General features: G+C 39.5%; 1 protein-coding gene across 3 annotated transcripts in view; it reads right to left on the bottom strand.

Annotated features, from left to right (window-relative positions):
* Nucleotides 1–2,040: 2,040 nt before the first annotated feature.
* nol4lb (nucleolar protein 4-like b) overlaps nt 2,041–17,400 on the bottom strand; it is a 296,901-nt gene continuing 281,541 nt past the window's right edge. For all 3 annotated transcript variants that reach the window (XM_039735087.1, XM_039735086.1, XM_039735089.1), the window contains 3 exons: nt 14,109–14,231; nt 12,875–13,079; nt 2,041–4,546 (listed from right to left, as the gene is read on the bottom strand). In XM_039735087.1, coding sequence (XP_039591021.1) covers nt 4,347–4,546; nt 12,875–13,079; nt 14,109–14,231 — 528 coding nt within the window. In that variant the 3' untranslated portion in view covers nt 2,041–4,346. The remainder of the gene's footprint in view (nt 4,547–12,874; nt 13,080–14,108; nt 14,232–17,400) is intronic.

Below are 17,400 nucleotides of genomic sequence, written 5' to 3'. Positions count from 1 at the left end.
GTACTTACTGCCCAGGATACCTTGCATTAAACAAACAGAAATAACAGTTGTTTTTTTTTCTTTTTTCTTTTAAGCCGTTTCACAAATTTATTAACACTTCTAAATAATTAAAATATTTAGTCACATGTACTGGAGGAAAAAAAAAATCACATTATGTAACACAATAAATAGAAAACAAAAGAATTTGATATATTCATCTTTAGAGCATCAAAGAGATGAAGCGACCACTGTAAAAGTGAACTGTGTTGAAGCTGAGGGTTCCTGAGGTTTTCAGTATGGCCTGTGGGGTGCCAGCCTCGGGGGGCAGGGCCTCTTCTTTTTGGGTGTTTTGCTTATCAGCCGCCGGACACTCAGCAGTCGTTTTCAGCTTCCTCTAATGCTGCTTAGCTGGGCCCGCGTTAACGTTTTGCTCAGGGGGTTTTATGGCCACCATCAGACTTGTTCTTTACGTTACCAATTGTTTTCTAAATTGGTGCCTAGTAGCTGCCAACCCAAAAAAAAAAAGGCATATTATAAAAACTCCCAAGCCACAAGACAACACCGACACACATTGTTTCAGTTTTACAGTGGTCCTTTTTGCCCTTGGATTACAGAGCATCAGAGAAAATGAAACACAGGTTCAGGTCGGGGAGAACCAGGGGAAAATCTCAAAATCTGTACATGTAAACATCACACTTCCACTGAGTCCAAAAATCAGGAGGAGAATAATACGAAGCTTCACATTGGTATTATAGGTACAAACAGGGAAAGATCTGAAACGTCATCTCCTAGTACAATGAAACAAAACAAAAAGTAAAGCACCACCAAATCAAGAGAAACGGAAAGAGCATGAATGAGCATCCAGGACGCTGCTAGGTGTCCATTTAAGAACTGCGTTTATACACAAATCACTGTAGAAAAATAAAGATGGGGTGGTAGTAGTTGCCAGTGGCCAGTATCATTTTCTTTTTGGCAGAGAACCTTCAAAGCAGGCTGAGGCCTAAGCAGTACCCTGCTGCCCAAGTGGGGCGCCACTCCCGCCAGCTGCCTGCATCTCCCCAATGCCAAGCACTACTAAACTGGTGGGACCCTAACGTACAATGACAAAGGCCCCAAATTAGCTCTGATTATTCCTGCTTGAAAAGCTTCACAAACACGTTACATTTCTCAAGTACCGTATTGTGTATTTGAATAAAATGAACAAATAAAAGCCAGTTAGTGGCACAGACACAGACAGTAAATGGTAAGCTCGACATCTGGCATCCTCTCTGGAGAAAGAGCTGCGACGCTCTGAATGCTGGGTGATTATGGCTAAAATACTTGAGAGGTCCTGAAGACAGACACACAACATAGCTGCACAGACAAAGTACCTCTGAAATGACAGGGAGAAGATTGTCTCTTGCCTATTATTTTTATACAGTATACCGTCTACAACAAAGGGATGAAAAAGGAGATTCAAGGGCAGGAGGTTGCAACAGCCTGTACACCGCAGACGCGTCCGTTCGTCTTTGCACAAAAACCAAGAAACAGATTTGTTGCTTATATTACAAATGCATATCACTATCTAGACTAAGAAGCAAATCGTGTTGCCACAAAGGACAGTTGCTTTTCTTCTTCATTTCCCAGGAGGTGATCTGAGGTTAGGTTTGAGGTTAAAGGTCAGTAGTGCACAACAAAGAATTTGCAACAAGAGAAGTTGCACTTTCTTCCATCTTAGGAAACTTCGGGAAGAAGCAAGCGCAAAGCCACCTGAGGGGATTAGGCTGTGTGTTTCTAAGTTATGACTTTTACAGCAGCATCGGCTAGGGAAAGGCAAGCAATGGCTGTAAAAGGGTTCGTTCTGGACAAGTTGCCAAGATGGAAGAAAGCTTGAGAATAGAGGTAATGTGTCTAAAGTTGAGTGTGAGATCATTAAATATGGCTAACACCTCACTTCCACCGTGACAAATTCACAGCGATTCCGGCTCTGAAAGGATCCACGCAATCCGACCGCTCTTGTGTTGGGTGATGGCCACGGGTACGTCTTTCATCAAACTGCCTGGCATCCACTGTTTAAGAAACTTTTTTTTTTTGGCAAACAAGTAGCCAAATATGGCAACCTGAAAATCTGCACAACGTCCCTGAACGTTCAAATCTGTTCGCTAGTTCGTTTGCCATCGGCACTCAAGGTGCACTTGCACGAAGAAGTGGCCACCCCCTCCCAGCACGATGTCCGATTATAAGCTAGGCCGGGCTGCGCACTGGCTTTGTGTCTATCCTCCCAGGACCGAACTCTAATTTGACTGTGTGGACGGACATGCATTGGAAGCAGGCCAGTGCAGAGTATCAACGGTCAAAGTAGCCCCACGTTCTGCAAGTGGTCGGTTCCCTCTCGCCTCGGCTAGCTGGGACCGTTCTATTGCACAAGTCACAGGAGGTACTCGCAGCCAAAACCAGTAACCCAAGGAAGTTCTCAGACATAAACCAGTAGTGCATCCAGGTGCAGCATGGCTGACTCGAAACGTAGTCGCACACGTGTGAGCGCAGTCAGGACGCCCTCATCAATCTCTGGGCTACACCCCCTTCAAAGACGCAGGGGTCCGGCTAGTGAGGAGAACTGGTGATTCTAGCAGCAACAGGCAAGTGGAGCTTTGAATACCCAAAACAACAAGCTAACCATAAAAGCTGAGCAAATCAAAAAAGGCCTGCACTGCAGCTTTCAAAATATTGCACCTTGGAAATGGGAGTATTATTTTGGGTTTTATTCCTGTTCTTCTACACGGAAAGGAAAGTTAAGCAGTTTAGCAGCTTGAAGGAAAAAAGCAGAGTCCTTGAAACAGCACAACCAGTCTGGAAGTTTGGCCACTGCTGTCGGTCAGCGCTGAGCGTCTGAGCTCTTGGTCCCTGTGTTCTGGAGGTCCAACATTCAACTGCAAGTTCAAACAGTACAAACCCAGTGCAGATAACTAGTTTGGGATCCTTTTTTTTCTTTTTTTGCGAAGACAGAAAGCAGTGTCACTGAGGTCCTCTTGTTGTCGTTGAAGGATTGAGGTTACACTTCTGTGGCAAAAAATTGGGTCCATAGCAGCAAATGGGTTAATGGCCATCATTAAACAAGTCAGAGGAAATTCTCTTTCATCCGTCAAATGTCCAACACACTAGCAACTCACCGGCAGCACAAGTGTTCAAACCGGACCCCCATGTAGTTTGACTTTTAACTCTGTAGTACCTCTGTAAAGAGAAGTGTACATATCTATGCAGGAATCAGTCTCCTTCCACCTCCTCCGCCACCAAAGTGTAGTGGGGGGAAAAAAGGCTGAACAACACTGGAAAAAGCCGGGGGTCAATCAAGCTGTCACGGTTCAAAAGACGAATCGATACAAGCTGGAGAGAAGGAAGGCAGCAAAGCCTTGGAATCTCTGCCATAACAATATTGTTAAAAAGGAAAATACGAAAAAATGCTTCAAAAGTTAATATCAAAATTCTTCAATATTTTGTCTTTGCCCTAAGAGATTCAAAAGATTTACAAATGATTGTATTTTAAATAGCTTTTTTAAATGTATCATTTCTACCGCTCAAAAACAACTTTAGCAACATTAAAAATCTTTTTTTTTTTTCCACTCTATCAAACTAAAACACATTTTGCTTGCGGCTGATAACACAGTCCAACATAAGTGAGATTGCGAGAGCTGAAATCAAAGCTTTTGTCTGCACTTGTTGGCTACCTTCAGTAGTTAAGATCGTGAAAAGTGCTGCACGCATCCATATTTACACGAGATTAGCATCTGCCTTGGACTTCATCAAAGTGCCTGGTGGTATTAAATGGGGACTTAGGGGGAAAACAAACACACAACTCAGTTAAAACTACATTTGGAACACCGCTGGCTTCTCGGAGACGTCTCATCGATTCGGCCAGTCGAGGCCAAACCGACACTCCGCCTGAAGTTTCTTTCTATTGAGAAGTTGAAAACTTCCTGCATGTTGCAGAACGACAGACAGCCTTTAAACATGGAAACAGTCCGGTGCTGAGGTCACTCGGCGCTTTTTACACTTTTGCTTGTTAAATCTGAATAACAAAAAAATCAGCAGCATCACAGGGAAGCCTGAAATCAATTCAAGTGCTTCTGGATGGCAGCAAACACTCTGCTTTCGCCATTAATCATTCATCAAGATGTCTGTGATGGCACATCTCCCCACTCCAAGCGTTGGCCGCCCCTAACAGTGCTTAAATCGGCAAAGAAAAACGAGGCAAAAAAATCATAATCATAAGGGAGGAGGATGCAAATTTCGGGGGAGAGGAAATTGGAGGTGTGTGGGGACAGGGGACGGGGGGTCCAGTCATTTCTTTCATATTCACTTCCTAGCTTTTTTAAGGGCTGAGGGGACGTTCAGTTCTGTTGTAAAATGAGGTTTTCCAGTTCGTCGGCAGAACGTAGAAGAAAGGCCGCAGACTCCCTGTACCCTGCGATGAGCTGCCGTACTGCGTTGATTTCTGTGGGACTAAGCTGTGCTGCAGGGACACCCCTGCTGTTAGTGCTGGTGGAGGAAGAGTTTGAAGCCATCGACTTCATGCTGAGGTCTGTGGGACCTGAAAAAAAAAATGAAAGAGACAACTGTAAGAAAGGGGGGAGGAATGAAAACCAATGTGCTCATAACACTCGTAGGACAACCAATCAGCTTCATGCTGCAGGGTGCTGCTCATCATCTACACAATACCGTTGTACTCAAGTTTCCACTTTACTGACAACACTCAAATGTCATCCACAGAGAAGATGTAGTGGTCAAACTGTGAATTGCTGAGCTCTAAAAGCTTGCGTTTTAAAGGGAACTTCCTTTTTGGCAGAACTGGGTGTTGACACTTCACAGATAGGACATTGATGTCAATTTTTTAGAAAGAACAAAAGGCTAAATCTACACTCTTCAAAGTTTCATCTGTGTGCAAACTCAACACAAATGACCAGCAGTTGACTAGAAGAACTCTCTGGCAGCAATTTGAAAAAATAAATAAAAAGGAGTTATTGTGTGTTTATCCTCATCTTTTCACGTGAAATCCAAACTGCTTTTTTTATAACAGCAAAAACAGCTTTAGCACTGACGAAGGCCACTTTATCCAGGGCATTTTAATAAATAGAGAAGGCATGACATTAGACAGTAGGCATAAACTGACCAAAGGAAGCTGGAAAAAAACAAACAACACAAAGAATTGGAATATCCAGACAAATGTAAGGAGCTGGGTAGGAGACAGGAGGGACATCTTCACTGCATTGAATACAAGAGGCTACAAGTGAGAAACTTCCAGCCTGAAATCAAAAGTAGTAATTAACAAGCAGACGGCTCTTTGGCTGCATATTCATCTTTCTTTCTTCACTCATTCAAGTCTCATTGTAGCTCTGCCATTTGATACTGGCTGTGTGAAGATGTGATAATGGAGTGGTCCACAAACCAATGTAAGAAAGTTCATGGTTGTGCAACCATTGCTTCACAAGGCTTTTTCTGATCCATTCGCGATAGCTTGCCTACCTGTGAAATTTCTGCTTGACTGTCAAACATCTAGAGGTCGCTCCACTCTGAACATTTTATTTCTATTTTTACTATTTAGTTACACTTGTGCAGGGTTCTCCACCGGCAAGTAGTTAGTAACAATTACAACATAAAAAGAACCATAACATTTCTAGCATCAAGGTGGAGTTCCCAGAACATTCTAGTAGTAAGCAGGGGAATCTATTTTATTTCCAATCTAGCACAGAAATGTTTGGAAGTGTATGGTAACAACTGCTGCTATACAACTGATAAGTCATTACACATTAACAGTCGTAACAGTAACAGGGTGTTGAACTAACGTGGCTTTACTTAGTTCCATGTTCCTTAACACTAACTAGAATTACCAGAGCCTACGGAAAAACTCGTAGATCTGGCCCACCTTAAATGCATTCATACCTCTCCGTCAGCGTTTTTTGTCCTGTAAATGTGCCAATGTTCCATTGCCTAAAAACACCACTCACATCTACAGTTACTTCCAGTTTCAAATAAAAACTAACAGCGTCAGATCCCTAGGGCGGTAGTATGTATTGTGATCGTGACTGAGAGAATAAAAGTGAAAAAAAAAGGTAACTTTTACAAGTCCTATAAATGTACACCATCTGTTACAGACACAAACCAAATGTATGTGTGTACTGTATAATATTAACAATAAAGGCAGCTCACTATTGAAAACGGCAAATATAGGAGGCAGTCGGGATTGAAGCGGGGACTCTTGATTACAAGTCAGCAAATCTTATCGCTATGCCACAGAACCTGTTGTATCGTCTCTGAACCTTTTGTGAAAGTGTTTATTTGATCTTTGGCTACAGGCTTCACACATTATATAGTTTATGCCAACTTTTTGTCATTTATTACTAAAATATGAAAAACGTTTCTGTTTTAACAATGTATTTACACAGATTATTGTAGAAATGGAACACACATGAAATGCATATGTTCCAAATAACGATCTATTATTTCCACGCTAAAACTCCAGCACTTCACTCCCAGATAATCAAACAAGGAATGAGCGGAGAGAACTTTATGCACGTTCTGCGGCGGTAGGGGGATGGGATACTAGGCTGCATGCTGCTTGTCTTTATCGGCACATTTACAGGACAAAAGACGCTGACGGAGAGGTGTGAACGGATTTAAGGTAGGCCGGATCTACGTGTTTTTTTGTAGGCTCTGGTAATTCTAGTGTTAAACATTTTGGGATTGTGGAGCCCTATACAAAAATAATCTGATTGTGGAAGCCAATGAAAATGGAAAAAAAGAAATTACAAAATAGTTATATGAAGATTATATTAATCAAGAAAATATTTATAAATATATGCATATACAGTATACATTTATGAAAAAAGACAATGATTTCAGGGTGACATGATAAAATGTAAATGAAAAGCACATGCTGGCCCTGTATAACACAATTCATCAGTAGGTGGTGTAAGAGACCCTTTAATGGAAGTGGCATGCAGATATTTAGGCCATTTTGATAGTTTGTTTTCTGCGGCCATGACTATCAAAAATCTAATCTGGTGTAGGATCTTAAATGCTTATTGGCATAAAAATCAGCATTCACTCTTTTTTTATTTGTTTTAGTTGATTGAAATTATAATCTTCATTTCTCTTTTCTGCCTCGTTCACTTATTTAAGTTTTGAAGTTACAAAAAAATTATTCTTTAATTGTATCCAAAATGTAATTTTCTTCTTTGGGCCTTCTGTTTTATTAGAAGCGTCAAATTTTGTTTTATGTGTTTCCTAAGCTGACATGTTAAAGGAATACTCCACCAAAAATATATTTTTTAAATGTTACTTACCCTATGTAGCCTGTAGTGGTGGCTGAGAAAAAAAAATCTTATATGCTTTCACTTAAAAAAATTAAATACTGAATATTCACTCAGTGGAGTCACTGGACAGGGCAAAATGATGTGAAAAACTTCCATGGAAGGAAGAAAACTAGTTTCATGCTACTTGTGTTGCATAATGTCCAATGTCTCATTATATGTGTGCATTTATATAATTAATGGTTACTTTCTGAAAGCCCTGCATTTAATTTTAAAAAGGAAAAGATTTCATTCCCACGATGCTGTGTGTTTGAATGAAAGATCACCAGTTGGGGGAGAGAGGTAGACATTCAATTCTAATGCATCCAAGAAATGTAGCTTAAGTTTTTAACTTGTAGTAAACCAACAAACAAATAAATAAACCACAGTAGTATTAACATGTTCAGTTTAGTTATTCCACACAGCTAGATGTGCGGTGACATTGCATGCATCAACCAATTGAGATGTTCAGTGACTAACACAACCGACAGCGGTGACCTCTGCTCTCTGGTTTGCGATAGCCCAGGTCAGTGTTATGTGAAATTCTGTCTAATTGATGAGCACTACTAATATTTCCAGTAGCTGTGGCTCATACAAGGTATTAGGACCGATGGCTCACAAGAGGTTTCACCAAACCCTTGGGTTTCCCAGAGCACAGCTTAGGAAACCCTGATCTAGAGCTCTGGTTTCTTTCATTTATCCAAAGCAAGGCCACCACGTGGACTCAAAGTGCTGCAACCCACACAGGCACTTATGCATCTTTTGTAAGGCTCAGTTCAGGGTGATTGTACATGAATGCATTGCTGTTTGACTTATTTCAGGCTGTGAAATGACACACCATCATGCAATCCAAGAGAAGAAGAAAAAGAAACTGAGCCGTAGTGGTAATTGTTGGTGATTTGTGCACTGTGTGCTGAAAAGAAGTAATTAAAAGGGTGTACTTTGCATTTGTGTCTCTGTGCCTGTGTGTTTAGGGGGCTGATCGTTCACAATAATATATCATATATATATATATATAATAGATATATATTTACACATACATAAAACATTTTCAAAGCACCTCTGGTTTTTGTCTTAACATTTGAGAGGCTTAGCCATCAACAGAAACAAACGAAAGATGGTGTGAAGCCTGCAGTGGCCACCATTATTAGACAGTCCTCAAAGTCTTAAGCTGACAAAAATTAGTATGACCAGCTGAAAGTGGAGGCTCTGGTAACAGAAAGAACAGCATCCTTCTTTGATGTCCTTATGGAAAAGGTTAAAGAAAGGTCTCAGTCATTTCTCACAAATCCACCAGAACGGCAGGCAGATGACCCAACCTTCTATGAATGTTGTGAGCTATTGGCACTCATGACATTAATGCAAGACACAGATGAAACAGAAAGAAGTCTCACTGAACAGTACAATGACATGCTGACAAAAGGACGAGGAACAGAGTATTCTTCAAAGGGTCAAAAACCATCACAAGAATTTTCCACCTTCATCAAACACAGTGCTAATGTTGTAGACCTTTCAAATGTGGAACCGTTGTCTGCTGCTCAGTTCAAATGACATAAAAACTGCTAAACGGAGTGACCTCTAAATGTTGTTTATTTTCATTCAAATGTTCTAAGTTTGTTTTATATAAATGAATGTAGTGAAAAGTTAAGCAAACTGACACCTTTTATTGGCTAATTAAAAAGATTACAATAGGCAAGCTTTGAGGCAACTCAGGCCTCTTCTTCAGGCAAGATGTAATCAATATATGATTTTTTATATATATGATAAAGCCTCAAGCAGAACTTGAATCTGTTAGGTTTTCTTTGCGTGATCCTAATGTGATGTATACATATGTATGTTCTGAATTCTTTTTTTTTATCTTGATTACGGAAATTTGCTTTATGCATTCATGAGTGTTTATGAACATATCTTCAAACTGTTCTGGCAATTCCTTCGCATGAGTTACATGACTTCAGTATCTCAGTCTGGTGTTTTAACATTTTTCTCAAAACTTTTGTGCAGAGATCAAAAGATAGCAGCTGAACTTGCCACACCTGGAAAACATTCATACAGCACCAGCTCTGTCTAGCAGCACGTTATTAACTGTCAGCAAAAGGTGTGGAACAGTGCTGAGATAGCTGGTCGTGTAATCAGACATCCTCAGATGATGAGATCAGGAAATACAGGTGTTATAGGTGAGTAAAGTCTATGCTACATACCACCAGCAGAGACATGGACACAGAGACCCTCTGCAAGCTGCTCACCTAGCTTAACCAGTAATTGGTGGACTAACTTCATTCTTTCTTGGTCTTTACTTTTCCTAGAGTGTCATCTTGTTTATAATGCAAAATTCTGTAAGGTTGTCTGGCTGACATTACTGGTCCTGAATGAAACTCCTTGGCAGTTCCATATGGTGCCTCAAAAACAGGTGCAAGGCCAAAACCACCCTCGGGTTTGTTGTAGTTCTGCAGCGAATGTCAGACTTTTTGGCACAGAATGAGGAAGGCCCACATGGAAGGAGCAGCTAAACAATAGTCTACTTGACCATGATGTGAACACCAGCCATGCAAGGTTCCTCTAAAGCAGTGCTTCCCAACCTCGGTCCTGGGGGCACACTGTGGCTGCAGGTTTTTGTTCCAACCAGCTTCTGCTTTTAATTGGACTCCTGGGCTAATTAAGTGATGTGTTATTTCTTAAGTTCTGTTTTGGGAACAATACAGAAATTAAAAAACTAAGTTTGGCAAAAAAAAAAAACTAAATATCTTAAAATGTACCAAGCAGTTACATAGGAATAATGTTATTTTTTTCTTTTTAACAACATTTTCATCTTGATTTTCATTCTGCTTTTCAGAGTGTTTTAATTGTTTAATCAATCCATTATTTACTAATCAGTGGGTCTAACGCTAAAATAGCAGCCTTTGATTATTCAGTGTTGTTTACCTGCGTGTCTGTGCTGCTCATTTTTATTTGTCGTTAATAAGATACAACGAAGGGGTAAAACTGCACAGAGAAAGGGTAAAATATAAAGAAATCAACAAAAGACAGTTAAGCATTTAAATCTATAGAAAAAGCAGAAATATTTCTAAATGTCTTAAAATGTAAAAATGATGCTGCTGTGCTTTTCTGAATGTAGAATAAGAGAAAAAAAATACCAGCTAATTAAATGAGATCAGTGTTATCAAGTGTTGTCACTGATTAGGAATCTGGTTGGAATAAAAACCTGCAGCCACAGTGGGACCCCAGGACCGAGTTTGGGAAACACTGATTTAAAGCAATATGAATATTACAAAGATTTCCAGTCGAAGCTTTCATTTACATAATCGTGAGAAAGTCACTGCAAATTCCAGACGTTTTTACTGCAACAATGTGTTTACAGTCCTCCGCAACCTGCTGTTACAACAAAATCCAACTTGTTTGATTTCCTTTAATTGAGTATTTGCAGTTGTGGGCTCATATCTGTAAGACTTAAGAGCCAATAAGAGTTCAAATGGAGTACAGAACATTGGATACTTGCAATGAAGGACGTTTTCTGAGACCGCAAAGAGACAAGAAGAGAAGCTTGTTGAATTTTGGTGCCAGCTCGGTTGTCTCTTTGATGTTGTAGTATGACCCGAGATTGTGGCTTACTCTGCTGTTTTTCACATTGATTGGCTGCCTTAAGGAGGGGACACTGCAGTGGTTTTGGAGTGCATAAGATTCAGAAACCACAGTTGTTAGATCCGACACGCTATACAACTTGAAAGTGTCGAGTCCTGTAGTGCAACGCTAGGCAGAGCTGCAATTTTTTTTTTTGATTAGGTAAATGAACTTGCTTAGTTACATAACATAAGACAAAGTCTGGCTAGCAGGCCGGTCATGTTATGGGCGCATGTAATGTCATCTGTTTGTTTTTTACATTACAGATGTGGCCCATGTTGCTGCCTGTGCATCTGGTAAACATGTTCTTGTGGTTTCTTACATGGCCTGTGTTTCAAGTGTCTCTTCTAGCATCCAGGTGCCATGGACACAAAGAGCTTATTTGAAATTGCCCTCATATAGCGCACTCCATGAAAAGTGATTATTAACACATTTATGAGGCTGGGGCATGCAGTGTTGGGACAGAGAAATAAGGATACAGTTTTGGGTAGAATTTTTTAATGGTGACCCCACATTATTTTTTACCTGGAATCTGCACTTATGTCTTGTAATTCACATTTTTATTTTTCAGATGTTTACAGTAACTGAGATGGCCGTGTTAAGCTTCAGAAATTTGCCTTTATCATCCTTTCAAATGGCTCTTGTGTAAGAATGACCATCGAGGTACTCTCATGTAGGAGGGTCCTAGAGGATAAGGGAGTTTTTTATCCAGAATATTTTGCAACTGAATTTCAGCCTATACAGTCTTCATCAAATTAAAAGTGAGGCTGGTGTAGCTAACATTTGAACTCTGATGGATACCCACATGCTGTGAGTGGAGCTCGGGCTTTTAAATGATTATGTCTTCTTATATGCAGCAGGCGTGTTTTGACATTTGTGAGCACTCTGTTAGCATGTCATCAATCTTAAGTTATTGGGTTGTCAATTCACCTGTGACCACATGTCACCCAGGAGGTTCTATCTATATACTGTAGCTCATTCATTACCAGCTTTGCAGTGTTTTGGCCACTTTTGCACCATCAGAATCATGTGAGCCTTTCCTTCCTGTGCTTGATGTTATGCGTCTGGAATTTCAGTCACTGAAATCTTGTGCCACTGGTATGCGGCTCAGCCTAAGGCGGGAAGAAAACTAAATGAAAGAAACCAGGATCAAAAAGCTCTTCCTTCTGTCACATTCCGAAATGTTCAAGTTCCTCTGAACTAACGTGTTTGCCTTGTATGCTGTGCACTCTTCATGTTGGTTCCAATGAAAACAGTAAGCCTTCAGTTTCTAAATCAAAGAATGATTCTGCCCTGTAGCTCTTAAGGGCAGATGTGGTGGAATTGAACAAGAGCATTTGATCTCTCCAGTGCTCCTCTCTTTAATCATATACTTTAGAACTTATATGTGATAAAAGAGTAGCAAAATACATAAAGGAGGTTGCAAAAATAGATGAAGCAAAGATTTATTTCACTTGAAGCACCTGCTCATTATACTCTCAGTTATGTAACCTTTTTTCCTTCTTCCATGAAAACTACACATCTACTTGTGGATCGGTGGATACTCCAGGTGATCATCTGAGAGGAGGCCCCTTATATTTATAAGCAAGTGGCAAAATTCACTGTAAAGTGACAGTGCACTGGGCTCAGCATTCAGCATTCTTAAAGGTGTAAATATGACTGAACTGTCCTCCGTGTGTTGTGCATTAGCAGCAGCACTTCTATCTGTTTTTCTGGACAATCATGGCTTCATGTTATTTCAAACCAGCATCATGACCCCTATTCACAGAAATGTGACTTTCCATCATCATCAGTATTTCCTCTAGTTTTAACAATCTCACTAATGTCTGACCAATATAAAACTTTGCTCTTGACAGAAGTTCACTTTCTTTAATGTAGGACTCCAAATGCTAAACAAGAGAGGACCCTTTATTTTGTAAACCTTTTCCAACATATAAACAAAAGATGGAGCTTACCATTACTCTGAGATGTCCCAGTTGTTAATGACACTGGGTGTTGCAGGCTGGCTCCCAGGCCCCCATATCCGCGGTAATTGTAGTTTAGGCCTCCATTGATATAGATCTGATCTTGTGGATAGGCTGAAGCTGGCAGCGAATAGGCAGTGTGCGCAAGAGAAGAGGATTCCCGTGCACTTTGCTTTTCTAACATATTCTGGTCATCCTGAAAAAGTAACACAAGGGCATTCAGAATATAAAATGTTACTCTAAAGACAATTATTGCTACAATATCATTATTAATTGCAGCAATTTGTGTTTTTTAAACCACAATCTGAACACAAATCAACCATGACTGTAGTACAGCTACAAGTCAAACTATCCAACAAATAATCTGAGGTGTGAGCTCTTATTTAAAATATCAGTATTGGCAACAATTTATCCTTCAGAGTTGCTAGAGTTGGTAGTGGTGGCTTCTACAAATCCAATGAATGTTTCATTACAGGCTATACTAACTTTAAAAAGTAGACTGAGCTCACATAGCACCAGCTTGCTTCTGACACACTGCATTGGACCACATATAACGCGCCTCTCTGCCTTATTTGACTTTCACGTCCATAAATACATCTAGTAAATGTCTACACCGCTTCCGAGTTTTATTTTTGCTGAAAACCCTGGCTGACCTGTCCACTTGTTCCTTTCACAGGGTGCTATTAGCTACGTAATTAGGAAGAAATTCACCATTTACACATCACTGCTGACTCTGACTTCTACAAAATGGCTCTAATGGAGTTAGTGTCTCCAACAAAGTGTGATATGATGGCTAGTTTGCAGTAGTTGGATCGAGGCACTGCTTATATGCCTTTAGTTTTCAGTAAACAAACAACACGAGGACACACATTTAATAAACGTGTAATGACAATGCCACTGATTTTCTTGCCTTGGATAGAAATTGGTTACAGCTTTACAAATCTTGTCATCTATTTTTACATAAATCCACTGACTTTTCTGATCTTTTACTTTCAAGTGATTGAGTCAGCTAAAAACCTGAAAACTGATGAAAAGACTGAACTTCCTCTTCAAAGATTTTTTTTTAAACTGTGATCAACGTCTACCTTGTTTCTTTTTCACAACTGCAGTTTAACATCTCTTTTCCTACTCAAATGTGACCTAAACTACAATTATAATGTATTGCTAAAGAAAATGCAAGTAATCGTGCTCCTTTTCTCGTGTGTCTGCTGAAGAGAACACTTACATGTGATGATGGGTACATATCCATTCGCATCCTCTTTGCCGCCTTGCGGGTTTCACTTTCACAGGCAGCTGCTAGAATGTTCTCTGCCATGGCTGAGGTTAAATGGGGAGGTGTAGGACGAGTCTGTCATAGGATGACATACAAAGGGAAGGTCAGATGTCGCTGGAATTTGAAAAGCTGATCTGTTAATCAAACGCTGCATAATTTAGGCTGGAACACTTACAGAATATAATGAGCCTAAATAGCATTATACATGTAAATCAATGACTTACTACATTTTTCAACAGAGCTTATATGAGTATATAACTGGATGAAATATGTTTGAACACTTTCTTTACTAAACTTGTGCCTTAAAACCAGTTGCCCTTTGTCAGTGGTCAGACACTACACTGGCCAGTAAATGACACCAACAGCCTCAGCCATCCAGTTCACATCAACTCCAATCTGAATTCAAATGATACAAGTGGAAATAAAACAGAAGCCTTCATAATTTTCAAACAAAATTTTGCTGTTATTTGTCAACTTTCTTGGGTCAATTATGGGGTAAAAGTTAATTTCTAGCAATTTAATTTACATTTTGAGTCTGCATTTATTTTGAGCTTCATAAATTTACAAACATTGTGGATATTCTGTGTATAGTTTTGAGTATAGGTCGTATATTTAACATTATCAATACACTGTCCTGAGGATCATAGATACATTGTTTTCAGGAGTTTATTAAGAGAATAAAGAAATATCATTAATTAAATACATATCTGATTTTGCAACACCAAATATTAGGGAGTGTTCATTGTTACTTCACTGCTCAATGGGACTGAAAGTGAAAGTAAAGTTTCACTTGGGTAGTTTCAGTGTTCTAATTTCAATAGAAATGTCACCGGCCATAGCGGAATTTCACATGCCTGCTACACAGATGTGTATAGCCAAATTATGATAATAAATATACCAATGAAAAGACCCTTCTATCAAAATGAACTTTCAGAAAATATTTTGTAAACTCTGGCCTTGCAAATGCTTACCTTTTTATGCTAAATGTGAATTTAAACAGAGTTAGAAGTGAATCTAACCTTGCAAATCTGCTGTACTTTTCAAATGTAAGGAATTCCACCAGTCGATTAGAGGGCTACTGCAGTAGCTGGGGTCTGAAAGGACATACCAGTAAGGATGGCCTTATCCACTCTTCCATTCTGAATTTAAAAAACTGCAGAGCCCTTAAGTTTATAGTTCCTGGTGGGAACACAAAACATGAAAGTGGCCAGGGACAACAAATAGCCCAGGGCCTATATCGCACAGGAACTCTTTGGTTCACAAAAATAAAGTTCCTGTGGTGGGAAAGCACCTTATGTTACCCAGGTCAATCGGTGAGAAATTCAGTTTAGTGTAATCGACACGCCATGTATATTAAATGAAACAACAACAACAGACCCCATAATGAACACTACCAACCTACCACAACTTTTTGTAAAACATTTGGCAGCCTAAATGTTCTACTTTTGGCATTGTTCTGCAGCTGACTGTGCGGCAGACCTCCTTCGAGTTTGATAAGGCACCCCAAAATGCATGTTCTTCAAAGCTCTTAGCAAATCAAGGCAGACTTCATAGACTCTGCTGAAATCCAATGTTTTTGTTACTTTTGGGTTAGTAAGACAGGACCTGCTCTAGCTGTCTGCTAACATGCCTGTATCAGACACTCTTTGTTCTTTCCTAAGCACTTCCATTAATTAATTAATTAATTATGTGTGATAAAAATTAAGTTCTGCAGTGTGATGTAGCGGGTCTTGCTTGGGTTGCTTCTTCTCCTTCAGTTTGCCAAATATCCAATACTCCTGAGTAACAGCATCACAAGTTTATTTGCGGACTCTAAAACAAATACTTTCCATTACAAGTAAATTGTTTTTATCCCTTTATTTTATAGCAAATAACACAGCTTGTAGCCTCAAGCAGTAACAGCTAGCACTGCTGTTGAAATCTTAGAAAAATTAAGAATTAATAGCATTTGCTATTCTTTATGAATATAAGCAAGACTGCGTATCAGTAAAGCTGGATCTTACGCACTCTGGGTGAACCTGGCTGGTCCTCATGCAGCTTCCAGATGTGTGACCTTAAATTTTGATCATGTGGTACAGTCCTAATTATTCCTCCTATTATCTAACAAAATTTAGCCCAAAATATACATCTTTAGGAATGAGGGAGGACACAGGAGAACATGCAGACTTAACAGGGCCAACAAATGAGAACGGGGTTTAAAGCAGGTAGCCGCGATCATTGTGGAAGCAGCACTAGCCTCCCATATCTTGTACATGCTGCTCTGTGTTAATGCATTTATATTTCTACTTATACATTCCACTGTGTATTTGTGTTTATTCTTAGCTTTTCACTGCATTAAATTTAACTGTGTGTAGCACCAAATGTCACAGGTGTCACTCAGGTGTGCTTTAAGGCACCACACTGCAGCATGAGGGCTTGGCATTTGGAGTGACACATACATCTGACAATGACATGGAAGAGCAGCTTTCTAAATCCTAGTGTGGCCAGGACAACATTTGCCTCCCTCAAAGCCTGAAATGGATTAAGTAAGTGGAAGAATGTTGTTATAAATTAAATATTCTTTTTGTACTTTTAACTTATGAATCATTTCTGTCCACAGTTAGAGGTTATGACACAAAACCCAAGTTTTACATTTGTTACTCATGTTAAAAAAGCTGAAATTCAACCTCCATTCTTTTCCAAAGAATGAAGATTATAAGCACTAAAAATGAAGGCACCATGTGACAATTTAACAATTAACTTGCGACTTTCCCATAATAAAGGAATTTAATTTAATTTACTAAGAAATTTAAATTTAAGTTTAAATGGATCAACCTCAGGAACTCACTGTGTGCTGTACCTGCTGGTGTTCACATATGGATAAGCTATGTGATTTGGTGAAAAAGTAAAGCAATAAATTCTTCACTAGCAAAACCAAGGCTATGACCTAAAATATGAGATTTCAATGTTTCTCTTGCAAAAACGTGCTATCCAACTTTAGAATCTAGACAAAATATTAAAAGAGTAGGAAGCATAAAGGGAAATAATGAAAATTACTGACTTATAATGGCTTTTACCCAATGAGAGTCACTGCAGGGCTATTTGGGCAATGCTCTAAATGTCCACTAGATGGCATGAGCGGAATACTTTGGTGTGGCTGCACAGTAATGCCATTTCACAAAATTCTAGTGCTGCATAGTGGGTTTGTACATATAAATTCAAACTTTTAATAATGTAGCACACAAGTGAATAATAACTAAATCTT

Source organism: Polypterus senegalus, chromosome 14 (assembly GCF_016835505.1).
Source record: "Polypterus senegalus isolate Bchr_013 chromosome 14, ASM1683550v1, whole genome shotgun sequence".
In the NCBI taxonomy this organism is placed as follows: Eukaryota; Metazoa; Chordata; class Cladistia; order Polypteriformes; family Polypteridae; genus Polypterus; species Polypterus senegalus.
This window is presented reverse-complemented; position numbering and strand designations above follow the sequence as displayed.